The sequence below is a fragment of the Chionomys nivalis genome, chromosome 6 (genome assembly GCF_950005125.1).
Source record: "Chionomys nivalis chromosome 6, mChiNiv1.1, whole genome shotgun sequence".
Classification (NCBI taxonomy): Eukaryota; Metazoa; Chordata; class Mammalia; order Rodentia; family Cricetidae; genus Chionomys; species Chionomys nivalis.
The window spans coordinates 90323670-90340585 of NC_080091.1; the positions used below are offsets into that span (position 1 = coordinate 90323670).

At 44.4% G+C, this 16916-nt stretch overlaps 1 protein-coding gene across 1 annotated transcript in view; it reads left to right on the forward strand.

Annotated features, from left to right (window-relative positions):
• Sparcl1 (SPARC like 1) overlaps nt 1-14614 on the forward strand; it is a 30604-nt gene extending 15990 nt beyond the window's left edge. Inside the window, exons 3-11 of the mRNA XM_057772476.1 lie at nt 1818-1946; nt 2324-3289; nt 5084-5153; nt 5828-5946; nt 6930-7050; nt 8321-8457; nt 9715-9863; nt 10416-10564; nt 14162-14614. Of these exons, the coding sequence (XP_057628459.1) occupies nt 1818-1946; nt 2324-3289; nt 5084-5153; nt 5828-5946; nt 6930-7050; nt 8321-8457; nt 9715-9863; nt 10416-10564; nt 14162-14190 (1869 nt within the window). The 3' untranslated portion in view covers nt 14191-14614. The remainder of the gene's footprint in view (nt 1-1817; nt 1947-2323; nt 3290-5083; nt 5154-5827; nt 5947-6929; nt 7051-8320; nt 8458-9714; nt 9864-10415; nt 10565-14161) is intronic.
• The last annotated feature ends 2302 nt before the right edge of the window (nt 14615-16916 follow it).

The window sequence follows — 16916 nt, forward strand, 5'->3', positions numbered from 1 at the left end:
ATGTCTCCCTGATCAAGCAGTTCATAGAAAGAAAGGGTTTATGACGAACACTAAGAATGATGCTGTAAATTAGCTCACGAGAACAGTCCAGTTGACGTTACACACTGTACTCTGAAGTTAGAAAACTGGGAAGAAGTAGCATAGTATTCCCACAAAACCGTTGCTTTTTCCTGAAAATACGCTTTCCCTTCCGAATGGCCATACTTTCAACTTTATAAACAGACACCCAGAGTCTTTGAGCCAAACGTTTGAAGACACTCCCACATATAGACACAAGCCAGATGTTTCCTTTCCGGGGTGATTTATCATAAGCAAACCTAGCCAGACGCTGAAAAGCTAACTATCTTCTCAAAAGACTGGCCAGTGTAAAATGCTGCAGTATTTTCCAATCCTGGTTGAATTCTTCAGCAACTAATAGTTTCTGTGTGGTCAAGAGATTCCAAGCAGATTCTCAAGAGGACAGGAGAAATAAACATAGACAGTGAAATATATTTCAATTACCAGAAAGAAAATGAGCTGCCACACTAGTGCGTGCTCCATGGAGGTAGGAGGAGCAAGAAGGTACAGGAGACAGGCAGGGAAGGGGAGCAGGCATCCAGCAACAGGCCCAACCTCCATCTCCATTGCCTCTCCTCTGCCCTGGGGAAGAAGAGACTTGGCCAAAGCAGGCTCCACTTCTCTGTTTCATCTTTGCTTCAGCTTGTTCCAAATCATTTTCAGTCTCAATCCTCTTAGTTGAGAAGGAGGTGAGATGCGAAATAGCAAGCAGATCATAACAGATCCTGTAGCCACCTCTCCTTCTTTACCGGCACTGTCGGCACTAATGGGCCTGCTGGTAGGTGAGAAGACACTGACCGTAGAGCCTGGGCCCTATACTTAGGTCCCCTGCATACGCACAGGATCTCCATAAAGCCAAATGCCTGCTTCCAACACTGACAGTTCACGTGTTTTCATCATGGAACATTACTGTCAGGAAGACTAGTTTTCACGTGGGAGCTCTGAAATTTACAAAATAGTTTCTGTTCACCACTCAGTCTCTGTGCTTCTGCTCGCTTTGCCAGAGGAGGTGGAAGGAGAGAAGACAACAACTTGTCGAGTCCAGTAAAGATCAGAGAGCAACCAAGGCTTGAAGCGGGACCTCCCTCCAACTCTAGTTACCCAGCTTCTGTTCTGTGCATCACTGCCCAGCTCTTCGTTGATGTCTCTCGTCTTGTACGAAGCCATTGCTCTTGCTGAAGTTAGACTCCTTAGTGGCTGCTCCCTACCAGGCTCCGTGCCCTGTCTCACATAATCTTTTTTATTGGTTCTAAATTAAACAGCTTGTTTAGTCAAAGGTGTCCTGATGGCTTTTAGTAAAAGCCAATGGGACCAAGAAAATAAATATTTAGCAAAAATCTTATAATCTTTTCTGTTAATTTTCCATGAGAACTTAAAAGCAGCCACGGTGCTGTTCGGTGCTATATCCGGGGGTTAGTTTTGTTTTTCTCCACGTTATGTCAAATAACACTTTCCAAAATCATAAAATATGTATGTTTCTGTCAAGACTAAAAATCCCAAGTCAAGAATAATCATTACTGAAATATCTTCTGTTTTATTTTCAACCAGTCTTTGCATATATAGCCTTTCATAAATTTGACTATAATTCTTCAATGTAACAATAGATCGCAGGCCTTTGCTGGCGGCCTAGGAAATTCTAGAGACCACCGTTCATTCATGTCCCCAGAAAGACTCCAGCAGCAGCGATACTGACAAAAATAACTCATGTATCTTAAGCTGGCATCTGTCTGTTAGTGGCACAAAGTCTTTGTCTTTTTCAGACAAATGCAAGGTTTCTCTCTGGTCATGTCAACCCAACGACCGCAACTTTGGTGACACCTGACGATGCTGCAGCCCCCAGTGCTGAGGCTGAAGCTGCAGCAGACATAGAAAGCCATGCCAGCAATAAGGTAAAAGTCATCCCCATACTACTGTCATCTCCTTAGTTCTCCAGAGAAGTTCGTATAAAAGCATGCTTAAAGTCTAATATATTCGTGTCTCAGTTTAATTTTGTAAGTACAATAATTACATGAACTATCTCTAAACACTGGAAGTTATAGGAATTAATGAGTGTACTTACTCCCTGTAGTCAAGTGCTATATAAAATATTTCATTTTACAAAATTTAAATTCGGGATAAACCTGTGCTTTAGAAGGTGAAGAGCGGCATAAATATGTTTAGATGATAATGCATGGAGAAAGAAGGGAGACAACTTAATATTAACCTTGCAACGGTAAATATGAATACCATGTCATTTGTTTCAAGAATAAACTTTTGTTCTTTTAAGGATGAACAGCCTTCAGCACTGAAGTCAGAAGAGGACAACCATGAACAGTCAACAGAACAGGACAAAGCCTACAGCCACGAGGAGGATCTCAAAGATGAGGAGGACGGGGAGGGCGATTTAAGCGTGAATTTGGACTATTCACCAACAGAAGGAGCGATTGACGCACAAGACGGTACAAGTGAGCCTCCTCAACAGGAGAAGCTCCCAGAGAGCACCGATTTCCCTGAGGTTGCATCTACTTCCTCTGTGGATTCCAACCGACAGGCAAATGTCACAAAGGGGGAGGGAAGCCAAGAGCAATCTGAAGGGGATGCGAACCAGCAACTGAACAAGAACAACCAGCATAACCAAGACTTAATGGACGAAGAAAGTCCAGAACAAGATCCAGGTGCTCCCGATGAAGAAGAGGAAGAAGAGGAGGAGGAGCCAGGAGACATTGGTGCTCCCGGTGATAACCTGGAAAGGGAAAAAGAACCTCCCGAGGAGCAGCCTATCAGCAAGCAGGAGGGGAACAGTGACCAATCTGATGATCCCTTAGAAGAGTCCAATCAACCAACTCAATTAAGCAAGACAGAGAAGAATGGGTTTGAGCAAGGAAACCAAGAGCAAGAAGGTAACTCCAATGCAGAAGGGGAGGACATGACGGCAAGCAGTGAGAAGCACATTCAGCATACAGAGTGGCAGGGCCAAGAAGGAAAAGCTGTCCTCGAAGCTACTGGTAGCCAAAAGGACAAGGATGGAAAGATAGTTTCCACAGAACCTACCGACGGTGTTGCCATCCTGGCCAGTTATGATGGCAGCAAGGATGACGCTAAGCATGGTACAAGTGATGACTATTTCATCCCAAGCCAGGAGCTCCTAGAGGCTGGGAAAGCGGATCCCCTTTCCTATTACCTCAAACGTGCTGAGCAAACAACGGATGAGAATGAGAAAGTAGATAAAAGTGAGGCTGCAGACAACCAAATGGTGAGACTGTTTACCATGATGCTTATCCAATCAGTTAGCCAGGAAATAGCCGCCACCGCTCTGTATGCTCTCACGCCCTGCTGTGTGTGCTTCACACAGAACATTCTTAAGATACAGGGCAGGCTGAACATCCCCCCTGTGAAGTGATGGACCTTTAAAAACACTGCAGTTTTGTTCAGGCCCTGCGACATGTGCATGTACATAATGAGATATCTTGAAAATAGAATCCATGTTTAAGCACAAAATTTGTTTTACAAACACTCCCTATGTGTTTCTAGCTTAAGCATAATGTCATACAATATTTTGGATGTGACTTATTTTACCTGTAACCTGTCACATGAGCCCATGTGTTATATCTCCACTGGTGGTGCCACGTCAGTGCTCAGACAGTAGCTGGATCTCAGAGAATTTCATATTTTCAAGTGTTCATATTATGAATGCTCACCTTGTGCAATATGTATTTGTCTGTCTGTCCATCACCAAACTGAGAGCATGCTCTGTTTGAGCCCTTCTTAGAAGCAGACCTTTGATTTGAATGACAGGTATTTGAGAAGTACAAGAAACAATGAAAGAGAAATGTAAATATTACGTAGGAAAGGAAAAGAAGCCTTAAAAATTAATTAAATTTGTTTTTAAAAAACTCCCAAGGATTATTCCATTTGGGAGTAAGGAGTTTGTCTGGGATTTGCTAGAGGTAATAAATCCCGAATGCATCCAGTTTGCCCTTTGAATCGGCCGAGTAGATTTCTATGGCTTAGGGGACTTAGAAATGCAGACAGTCAAGTTGAAAATCCCTGAAGCTAGCTGGAAAATTCTGACAGACCTGAAGAAGGGGAGCCATAAGCAGCTGCAATTCTGCTGTCTTCAAAACTGGGGTCACATTGGTCCTGCTGAACCACTGTGTCTGTCAAAATGCCTCCAGCATAAGCAGAACCGGCAACGTTTGTTGAATTAACCATAAAAGTTAAAGTACTGCTTTATAAAATATGAAAATTATGGAAATATGGAAATTGCAGCAGGGAAAAAGAGGAAATTCTGTTTTCATTTGGCTGCTTAATCACTTGGGACTTCCAGGCAAATTCCCAGCACACTGCCTGCCACTCACCATCCCAGGAGGAATTTATCCCTTCTGCCTCACCCAGAAGGAACTGACCCCGTTTGGGGTGGCAGGCAATATCAAATCCCAAGGTCTTTCCTGCCATTTAAGGTAGAAACTTTCTTACACCTCAAACCTGCTAAGAAAGTGTTATCAACACGTCCACAGAGGTCACTGATGGACTTCCATCCTTGTGACAGAATCCCAAGACAATGTTATGGGGACAGTGATTTGGACCCAACTCCAAAGCGGTGATCTTCCTCACATGGAATGATTCTTGCTCTCCAAGGGTTACTGTCTCCCTCTGCAACTTTAGGGGTTTCCCTACTGAGAGCAAAGCATGCGCAGCTCAGTGACTGACTGTATGCACAGCTCAGTGACGATAGTACACACAGCTCAGTGACTGCATGCACAGCTCAGTGACTGTATGCATAACTCAGTGATGGCTGTATGCACAGCTCAGTGACTGTATGCACAGCTCAGTGACTGTACACACAGCTCAGTGACTGTATGCACTGCTCAGTGACTGTACCCACAGCTCGGTGACTGCATGCACAGCTCAGTGACTGTATGCACATCTCTGTGACTGTGTGCACATCTCTGTGACTGTGTGCACAGCTCAGTGACTGTATGCATAGTAAGACAGAGGCAAATCACCTGTCTCTTGATCAAACTAAAATTCTGTTTTGTTTTCAAAGGCCAAGAAAACAGAGAGCTCGCCAAATGTTGAACCTTCAAATGAGGGCAACTCGAGGGGGCACAGTGCTGGTGAGTGGATGCTTCACAAGCTGCAACAGGACCAGGGAGGGATGGAGTCAGTCATTTGGGTTAGCATCCTTTTCCATTCTGATCCAGAAATCCATGTCCCCAATCTCCCTTAAGGAAATATTCTATTAAGTGTTGGTATTTCTTGAATGTGTTTGATAAACTGTGGGTTAATGGGCTTACAAACTAAAAGTTCTGTTGAGCTTTTACACAAAACTCTCTTTATCCTCCCGCAGCCCCAACATCACTTTCAGTTCTGAGAAAGACTGATTCTGTCGCTTTCTCTTAAATCTATCCTACTCCAACCGCAAACATCTTTAATTTCAACAAAGTTAAATTCTCCTGGCTTAACTTTTGGCCTCTTTGCACATTGTTTTTCATGCACTTCAGATTCTGACTGTCTTAGGTAGGGCCAAGGAGAGCCATTGTCCTCTTCCAGCTCCGATACAGCCTGCCGCAAGGAGACATTCGAAGCCCCGTGCACACGTCTGAGGGCAGAGTCCGTCCACACATTAACATCAGTTCATGTGCCCTCCAGTGTCTTCCTCCTGCCTTCGCGTTCTCAGGATCTGGGTTTTTTCTCTAATGAGTGAAAGAGAAGCTAAGCATCTGGATGATTTTGTGTTTAATATACAACTTCTCTGTGTTTACATTCCCTTTCCACTCTTTCCTGTTAGATTCCTGCGTGAACTTCCAGTGTAAAAGGGGACACACTTGCGAAGCAGATCAGCAGGGGAAACCCCACTGTGTTTGCCAAGACCCAGAGACCTGCCCCCCTGCAAAAATCCTCGACCAAGTAAGTTTTCTGCATGAAATTCCTCAAGATAAATATAGTTTGTAATGTAATCTGTTTTTAAGTGGGTACATATTTGAAGTAATATTGAGTAGGAACATACCAGAGAAATCAAATCAAAGTATTTTGATTATACCATGAAAAAGATTAATACTAGGGCTGAGGAGATAGCCCAGCAGGTGAATCTGTGCAGGCCTAAGGATGGGAGTTCAGATCCAGCACCCACATAAATGCTAGGTGGGAGTTGCAGTGTCCTTGTAACTCCAGGATTCCCAGAAGGCAGAAGTGGGGATTGCTGGAGCAAGCTGATTAGCAAGACTAGTGGTACAGATGATCTCTGGGTTCAACTGAGAGATACCACCTCAGCAATAAGATGGGGAGAGATCAGCAAAGACCCCTAACATCAGCCCAATCCGCCCACACACATGCACCCATACATGTGTGTGCATAATGGGTGGGCACAGAGAAACACAGACTGTAGTGTGAACACCACACCCATAGCACATAATATTTAAAATTTAAAAGATAGTGAGCAGGTAAACTTTTAAATTCATTCTGTCCTGGGCACAGTCAGAATTACTGTCTATGGAGATCTATATGGAGTTAAATTATCAATCATGGGTTTACCTTGGTGCCAAATCAGAAAACTGGTTTTTTTGTTTTGTTTTGTTCTGTTTTGGGTTGGGTCGGGTCTTTTGTTTTATCAAGACAGGGTTTCTCTGTGTAGCTTTGGTGCCTGTCCTGGAATTCACTCTGTGGACCAGGCTGGCCTCGAACTGACAGAGATCCGCCTGCCTCTGCCTCCCGAGTGCTGGGATTGAAGGCATGCACCACCACCACCAGGTCAAAAATTGGTATTTTAGTAGACTCTGTCTGAACACATTACTAGCACAACACAACTACCAGAGGGACAGTCTGTGAGTTCCGGGGATGTGTTCTCTGGTGAGTACTCCGCTCCATCACTTCTCCGTGTTTCCCTCGCCTAGGTTTGTGGCACCGACAACCAGACCTATGCCAGCTCCTGCCATCTGTTTGCTACCAAGTGCCAGCTGGAAGGGACCAAGAAGGGGCACCAACTACAGCTGGACTACTTTGGAGCCTGCAAATGTAAGACACTGACCACTGCTCGGAGCATCATTTCTGGGTGGGCTTGGGGTGATGTTTGTGCCTCTATGAATTTTATACATTATACAAACAAAAAAGTTTATATAGTTATGAAGTCAGACTGAAACTAAGCCAGCTCAGGAATGCCCAGACCTTATTCACAGGAGACTCTGACTCCATGGGGCTGTGCTGGAACCATAGTTTTACTTTGCTTTTTGTTTTTTAAGAAACCTAAACAATTACAGGTCTTCCCACTGAGTTCAGAGGCACCATTGTAATATAGACATGAAAGGCAGGGGTTTTATGAATTACACTTACCTTCCTCCCAATTTCACTTAAGTCTTTGCCAAGAATTGTATTGCAGTAGACTCTTCCAGAAGGTGTAATGCCATCTTCCTGTCCCAGGATTTTCTCAGTTGTGTTGGGCTCCCCTTGCAGATAAGTAGTTCCACACTTGTACAGACCCCACTCACACACACACACACACACACTATATATATATATATATATATATATATATATATATATATATATATATATTGACTTGCTCTGTCCACTGATGTAACAAAAGTCACCCATGTGCATTCTGGGCAGAAGCCATGAAGGGTGCTATGTCACTGTGTTCTCTCGGTTTGTCCCCACGAAGGCTGGTGTGTCACTGTGTTCTCTTCGTTTGTCCCCACACTCAGAAGCTTTGTGCTGAAGCAGTAGCCACAGTGTTGAGGCCCAGAGAGACAGTGATGAGCTGAGCCCTTTTGGCAGTCGGTGCCTGATGTGGGACCACCTGGAGACTAGCATGGGGTTCTCCAAGTGAAGATTTGTCTTGTGGTTTGCTGCTGCAGAGGGAGCTCCTCTCAGCCTTTTCCTCTACAGCTAATCAACAACCCACTTGCCCTCCAATTCCAAATTCCTGGTCCCTGGATTTACAGCGCTAGTGCTCAGCTCTTTACTGAGTGTCAGAATTATTCTGGCATCTCTTAAGACATCCCGACGCCCAGAACCCACCACAAGATCATCAAGACTTTCTTTCCGTAGAGATTGTCCTCTGTTAGGCATAGTAGTGAGAGTGTATCATCTTGGCACTTGCGAGAGTGAGGGAGAAGAACCCAAAAAAATATCCAAGAACTTTTGGTATGTTGTGAAGATGCACTAGGAGATTCTACCATGCTTCCGGGGGTAAAGCCCACCATAAGAAGGAAGGAGGTGTTGAGCTTCCTATGACGAAGACTTGTCCTTTGAAGTATGGTCATATCATGTTCTCTGCTCCTCCCAGCTATTCCTGCTTGTACGGACTTTGAAGTGGCTCAGTTTCCCCTGCGGATGAGAGACTGGCTCAAAAATATCCTGATGCAGCTCTATGAACCGAATCCCAAACATGACGGTTATCTAAATGAAAAGCAGAGAAGCAAAGTAAGTTCCATGCTCTGCTAGCTGGGCGGCTGTCTGCTGGACCTGAGAGGGGAGGTATGATGAGATCACACTGGCTTGCACAGCAGCAGAGTCTGCCCCCACCCTTCTGCATCTGCTTAGCCTGCATGCATCAACATTCTGCAGTGGTCACCATCTGTGCCACAACTTCCGTAATACAACCAAACTGCCCACCTTTTACTCACGGGGCAGTAGCCTAGAAAGTGATCCTTAGGCTGCATCTACAGAGAACTATGAGCAAGCAAAATTAACTAATTCAGCATTTATGTGATCAGCTTTCCATGCTTGTAACAAATACCTCAGACAACAAAACTTAAAGAAGAAAGGTCTCTTGGTTCACAAGTTTTAGAAGTTCTAGTCTGTGACCGATGTTGACTATGTTGCTTTGGGCCTGGGTTGAGGTATTAAATTGTATCAGGGAGTATTCACTTCATAGTGGGCCAAGGAGCAAAGCAAAAAAGAAGAGGTGCTGGGCTCCCCACATCTCCTTTGAGGGCATGTTCCCATATGACCAGGAAACTTCCAACTAGGCCCTACTTCTGAATGTTTCCATCACTTCCCATGAGCGTCATGGGCTGGGGACCAAGCCTCTAACTCATGGGCCTTTGGGAGACATTCTATCTGTGATAAAGCAGGCTCAAAGTGTTTAAATCTAATATTTTCACCCTCATGGACCAGGCACAGATTCTGCTATAAGGGAAATTAATTGCTCATAATAGCAGCAACACGTTAAGGTTTAAAAGTGCAGAACATTAATTCCAGAAGTTTCAAGAGAAGCTTCTTTCATCAGGTAGTTAGTGAATGTATCCCAGGTGCCAAAATTGACCCACATTCTAGAGATACCATGATGGACACATCAAACTTCCACCTAAAAGCATTATAGATTCAAGGCAAGGAGACAGATTACTATACAAAAGTAAGTTCATGTGTGTGAACTGTCTGGCAATAAACTGAACGTTTATTTTACTGAGTCATTTTAAAACAAAAAAAAGAAAGAGGAAGAATGGGAGGGAGGGAAAGAGGGAGGGAGAGAGAAAGGGGGGAAAGAAGGGAAAGGAAAGGAAAAGAAAGGAAAGGGGGAAAGGGAAGGGAACAGAGAGGAGGCTGCTGTGTTAATAAGAACCCATTTCATCTGGGTCGGGCTTCGCACCCTCGGCAGGTTTCAAGTAAGATTTAACAAGTGACAATTCTGAGACACTTGCCTGGTACTCTGACAACCTTCTGCCTTCTTAATCTCAGGTCAAGAAAATTTACCTGGATGAGAAGAGGCTCTTGGCTGGAGACCATCCCATCGAGCTTCTCTTGAGGGACTTTAAGAAAAACTACCACATGTATGTGTATCCTGTGCACTGGCAGTTTAATGAGCTGGACCAGCATCCTGCAGACAGGTAGAGCCCTTCGCCTCCCTCCCCCCCCCCCCAGGACACTCCAGACACCATGGGGAATGCTTCCAGCCTCATTTTCAAACACTAAATACAAACCACTGTGGTTAGGAATCTAATTAAAAATCACTTAGAAAATAATGGAAGACAGAACCAGCACAGCTTCTGAATTACCGTACTGAGTTTCCTTATTAAGTCCCTGGGTTGCCCACAGAGATGCCTTCTAGTCTCATTCTGGAACTAAATCCACAAGGTAATCTCATTGGCTCAACTTGGGTCAAATACCACCTTTGGGACAATTCCAAGCTTGCCGGTGAATGAGAGCCAGCTCACACAAGCCCGACTTCCAGGTGCTCATATAGACTGGGGTTGGATGGTGCACAATTCTCAGCAAAGAGGGGAGTCTCAGGCGCCATGCCTTGTTCCTGCCCGCAGCTTTCCACTGTGTATGACTGAGTCACTTGGTGTACGCAGTGACCTTGTAGAAGGAAATGCCCTTGGTGTTCAAGACTCCTGGGCAAGTCTGGCAGTTAACGGGCTGTCGTTGTCCTCTTACAGAATCCTGACACATTCCGAACTTGCTCCTCTGCGAGCTTCCCTGGTGCCCATGGAGCACTGCATAACACGCTTCTTTGAGGAGTGTGACCCCAACAAGGACAAGCACATCACCTTGAAGGAATGGGGCCACTGCTTTGGGATTAAAGAAGGTAAATTCGTTATCAAGAACAATGTCTATTTCCTCAGATAAATGCTGAGTCTTGTGGCTTAATAGCAAGATCCTACTGTAGCAGGGGAGGGAGAGGGAGGGTGTGCGTGCATGTGTGTGCACATGTATGTGTGTGTGTGTGTGTGTGCTCGCACATACAGGTCTTTAATCGCAGAACTCAGGAGGCACAGACAGCTATATCTCTGTTCATTCTAGGCCAGCCTGATCTATATAGTGAGTACCTGGACAGCCAGGACTACATAGAAAAACCTTGTCTCAAAACAATAACAATGTAAACAAAGCCTAACTAACAACACTGAGGTTGTCTTCTGACCTCCATGCACACATATGCGTGTACACACACACACATCAGATGCTTTATGGATATGTCTAAAAATACATACGGATGAGCATACAGTCAAGCAACAAGAAAAGACAGACAGTCCAAGGTCAGACTTGCCCCCAGAGGTTGTATGTGTGACTTCCACCTTAAAATTCTTCTTCATGCCCATGTACAATGGGCTGGAATTAGCAAGATCCGAGAGTGTTGGGACTGAGTCCTTTCACGCTCTGCAGAAGACCGACCCTGGTGCTCTCAACCGGCCTCTGTGAATAAAGCCGGCGATGAGCCCATTTCTCTGAGCAGCTCCTCTCCTGTGTGAGCTGCTACACGACATAGCAAATCACCCCTGAATTAGCAGTCTCAATTTGCCAGGGTTGGGAGTCTGGGAATCACTTTCCCAGGTGGTTCTGGCTTAGGGTCATGGGACCAACCTGGTAGCTGGTGCAGAGGTTACTGCAGGACCTGCTTCTAGTCACCTGTTTGTAAGTGGCTTCAAGATCCCACCAGATGGTGCCACCTACCCTTAGTAACCCGAGGCTGAAGTCCACATCCTTCTGACATGTTCTGGTGGTCTCACAGGACAATATTGCTCTCATGTGGGGAACACGGGCCAAGCAGATCATAGGAAACCATTTTGGAAACTGTACTCTATTAGTACTGACAAAAAAATGAACAAGCTATTAGACCCAGACTGATATAAAAATAATCAATTTCCTTTCTAATATCTATTCTCCAAGCAGAGTATTTATACAAGTTCAAATATATCCCCCAAATGGTTAAACCTGTCTTTTCAACTCACTGCTGAAAAGACAGAGCATCCCTAAGTGCAGCTGAAGCCCATTGTTATCAACATGAGGAGCTCAGCTGGACCAGACCATTTTCCTTTGTTTTCTTATGGGACTTGGGACTTTAAAGACCTGATTTTTAAAAAAAAGGCAAATTTGAATTAAGGTCATTCATTTACTTAAGGAAAAAGAGTTTTTCTTCTCTGTTTCCTTTACAAAATGTGTAGCGGTTCTCCTAGAGTCCGCCTGCCCAGGCTCTGCGCTGGGAGGAGTAAGAAAGGTCAGGGCCCAGTGCCTCGCAAAGCTACTAATGGCCCTGTTTGTCACTGTGGTCTGGCTGGTGTTACACTGTTTTGAAGCTGGGAAAGAATTATCACATACTAAGCCAATAAGGCAGTCATTAAATGTTCCCTTAGAATAAGCAAACAAGTTATCACTTTGGGAAACCGCGGGGCAAGGCAAAGAAAGAATGCCATGTCTTTATAAATGCACCTTCTTCCCTGTGAACACTAGTAAGAACACAGGAGGAGACAGACCTTACCAGCATTTCCCAGAATTTCAACCGCTTGTGATCTAAACTAGCTATGCTTAAAGGGCACAGCCCCGCCGTTAGCCAGCTGCAGGCCGCTTGCCCTCGGTCACTCTCTTCTTAGGCGGTAATAAAGAAGCTCAGAAAAGTGGTGGGAGGGTCCTCGTGATGCTGACACCATGTGCCTAAGTCAGGGTTTCAGTTAATATGATCAACACTATGACCAAAAACAACTTTGGGAGAAAAAGGTCTATTTCATCTTACAAATCTCCGGCCACTGTCATCACTGAGGGGACTTGGGGCAGGAGCCTGGGGGCAGGAGCTGATGCAGAGGCCACGAGGGGGGGTGCTGCTTACTGGCTTGCTCCCATGATTTTCTCAGCCTGCTTTCTTATAGAAGCCAGGACTACCTGGCCAGGAGTAGGGGCTCCACCACTCGCAGTGGGCCGGGTCCCACAGGCTTGTGTACAGGCTAATCTGATGGGAGCATTTTCTCAGCTGAGGTTCCTTCTCAGCTGGCTCCACCCTGTGTCACCATCTATTGTATCTATTCACATCACTCTCAGAAAAAAAAAAAAACCCTTCCAAGTGAAACTAGTGGGGTAAGTCAGCCCACACAGGGTCTCCTGAGCCCTTTAAAGACTTTACTCCGGGGTGTTGGGGTGTGACCAACAGAGAGTCCTGTGGTCACGCGGCAGAGCAAGTAAAGAACGTCTGAGGATGCTGTGGTGAATCCAAGAGCGGATAAGAACCTGACTCAGAAGTGGTCGTGGGGAAACCAGTGATGCAGTCAGGACACCTTAAAATAGAAGCATACTCTCATGGGGCAGGGTTGGGGCATACGCGGGCAATGCCTGGCAACAACAAAAGGAAGTAAACAGGCCCAGAGTGAGGGAGCAGACAGCTGAGGGAATCTGGAGAAAGCCTGCAGTGTCCCCGTTCCCGCCTTGGGCCGGGCAAGGTAGCTCAAGGCACTTTTCCTCTGAGGCAGGAAACACGACAGGAGCAGATTTGGGGCGATGACAACTTCCACTTGGGCACACTGAATTGTTAACACTGACAGAACAAATACGATCCCTAGCTCAAGATACGAGTCATAACTGCAAAAGAGTGTGGAAGAGAGTTATGGGTATAATTCAGTAGCAGAATTCTTACCTCAAATATACATGGGCCTGAGCTTATCCCCACCAAGAGAAAAAGAGAGATCTGGGCATATGGGAATTAATCAATGCTAAGGAAGAGAATTATTATGCCAACAAAATTTTATTAAGTTATGGGGCAAAGGTCTATGATTGAACACCAAGGCATCACACATGTAGATAACACGTACTGAAGAAGGGGTTCAGAAAGGAGAATGAGCAGTCCCCCCAAAAGGAAGGAAAGTCCATGTCAAAGAATGAGCTACTAAGGGAGAGGACTACGCAGACTGCAAGGAAGCCCAAAGGCAGAAGACAGTCACGGGTCCATTGATGTAGAGATAGGGGTGTCCAGGCAGTCCTGGAAAGGTTACCTGATCCAGAGCAGTCTTGTGGCCAGCAGAGGAGGCTGTGTCGTCTGCCATCCAAACCTGATCTGCGCCAATTACGCCTAGCCGCCTACCCTTTCTACAGCACCTTAGTGTCCCTCCTACACAGCGCTTCTTGGCCTGCTCCTCCCATTGCCTGCCCTGGGTGGTTCTCAGCGGTACAAAGAATTCCAGAAGCACTGCCTAGGCATCCACGTGATAGCTGTCCACCCCAGGGACTCTGACTCCAGAAGCCTAGAGACAGCTTCAAAAGTTCAAACTATGTGGGAACCACTACCCTGCCGTCTGTGGATGGTTTCGCACATCCACAACTCTCGCCTGCCTTTCTCTTTCCAGGCGACTTTCTAAGAGTGCATCTATTTATTTATTTATTTACTTACTTACTTATCCATTCATTTACTTGTTTATTTTTACAGAAGACATAGATGAAAACCTCCTGTTTTGAATGAAGATTTGAACGACTCGTAACTTCCCATCAGCCTCTTCTTCTGCTCTAACCACTTCTGAATCCATGCAGCCATGACACTATAGATTCATATTTAGCAAAATGTTTGTTTGCATGTAAGAGAATACAATGATAGTAACTGCTTGATGCTGATATGTACATGTGCCAGGCTTTAACACTACCTTAGGAAATACAGCTTTAACATTAAGTAGGGTCAATGTCTACAGAGGACTGCACGGCCTGGGGACAGTTTAACTCACAGTAATGTCTACTTTTATAATTGGCAATTATAAAACATGAAAAATCTGTTTGTATTGTCCATACACCTTATGCATGTTAAGGACGTGGGAATTTGCTCTTTTGTGGTTAACATGCCTCATGTTCAGTATCTTAATGTCTAATAAAGAATATGTAAGCCCTCAAATGTCTGCACAAGTTGATTTCCAGTTATTTATTTAAACAATTAAATGTAAAAGACCAACCCAGGGCTTCTGTTAAACAGTGCTTGCTTCCTGCTCGAAATAAAAAGTGCATTTAAAGACAAGACTGAGATGTTTTCCATAGCAAACAAATTGCTACAAACTAATCAAGAGTGTCCTTTGTCCTTCTGTAAGTTCCAGTGGGGGTGTTGAATTCAACTGCTTTTTAGCCAAGTGCAGTTTAACACGTGGGTGACTCTACATGGCTGTAGCCAGCCGATTCTCACTTCTGTGCAGTAGCACTTGTGCGTGGCAGGGAAAGAGGCAAATGATGAGCCGTGGGGGTCATCAGACAGCAACACTCCTACGGCCTGATGTGTCTTAGAAAAATTCTGGGGCTTTTCTGTAATGCTAAAAACTGGGGAACAAAAGTACAAATGACACCACACTGTTTTCCAGCGTCTGAAGGGAGGCACCAAAAGTTTCTGGCAGCCATTGTGTTCCACTTTATAATATTTGAAAGAAACGGAAGGTTATGTAGTTTTCTAGTGAAATGGAAGCTATCAATACAATTATCTTTAATTGTTTTTATTTTTATGAGGTCAATAAGTCTCTTGCTCCTTAACTAAAACCCATTAAACCATATCCATTCTAAATAATTAAGTGAAATTTGACCAACCAAAATCTAATTGTTTATTTTCATCAGTTAGGAAGTTAATTTTAGAAATTATTCTAAACTTCAGAATATGTTTATATATACCAAAATGTCCTAATTAGAAACCAATTTTTAGAAGCTAAATTTTAGAAACCACATTTTATAATTATACTAGCAGGTGTCCATTAGACCTGCATTTTATTTTACTCTCAGGCAACTTTGTAAAAAATACTTTAAAATAAGGAAAACTGATTTTAATATTAAGGATGCCATCTAAACATTTACTAAAAATTATTAAAAATAATTTTCACTTTGAAATGAAAATACTAAGAATGGAGATGTTCAAATCTTACCCTGGGTCTAAGGATCCCAGGAGACAGATCACAGAAGTACTTTCACGTTCTTAGTGGTCAGTTCCTAATGACGAGTTGGTTGCCATAGAGAATCGCTCTGGTTCCACCAAGGCCATGAAGTTGTCTTCTCAGAATCAGTCTTTAAGCCGATCTTGATCATTGTGATCATCTAGAAACCGGAGTCCAGGTCTGAAGCCAACTGCTCAGTTTAGCCTTGAGTGTGTGAGTCATATTGCCCGTGATCATGCAGGCATTAGCACCACAGCTTAAATACCAGCCAGGTGGAGGGATGTCAGACCACACCGCTTCCTGGATCTGCCGCTCTGAGGACCATTGGAAGTACAGGTAATTAAAGCAATATAATTTATACTGCTCAAAGTAAGTAGGACAGTCTTGGGTTGGGAAGTTCAATGATTTTTACTATGTCCACTAATCAAAATAAGAAAGAATTTTTAGAGTATGAATCTAGAAAATTCACAAAGGAAAAATAAGAAACAGAAAAGATGAAAAAAAAATCCATGTTCAGGCAAAGTGATAGAAACTCAGCCAGCGCTGAGTTTCAGTATATTGCAGTAACTGACAGATGGAATCTGCCCCAAATGTTGGGGACACGTCTTCATAAAACTATGCTGCCAGAGACCACAGGACAATGACGTAGTTTAAAATGCAAGCGTGACCTCACTAACATGAAGGTTCGCCCGCGGGGCAGAGCAGATCATGCTAAGTTTCTTTACTGAATTATTCACATTGTGCTTATTCTTATCAACCCATTATGCCTTGCAAATTTTCCTCATAGAGCTTCCTTTCTAAAGAACTGTAGTTATCAATGACAGCATCCAGGGCATGTGGGCTGGTCAGTCTCCTGCAGGCAGGAGCTTTATTCCGTAAAAGCATTCTCTCCATTTAACCGATCACTTCCCCACTGTAACATTAAAGACAGGAGATCTATGCACAGAGATGGCAATCTCGAGTCACTTCAAAGGCAGAATGGCTGGGTGTAGGCAGAACTGTGAGGTGTAAGGAAGGGGGTTCTGACAGGTAATATAACAAGCCAGAGAATGACTGGTATAAAGGTACTTGAAGCTTTTAAAAGTTTTTCAAGCTTTAAGAAAAGAATGTGAATCTGGAGGCAAGATTTAGCCTGACTACTGACAGCATGTCTACCTAAACTGTCTGTTTGCCGTGGAAGCAGGACGTCCCTCACTTCAGACTCTCCCTTCAGAATGAAGGTTTTTCTCCTGGCTGCCCTGCTGAGCGCCGCCACTGCTCAGCCCATCCCTGTGAGTACTTCCTCAGCTG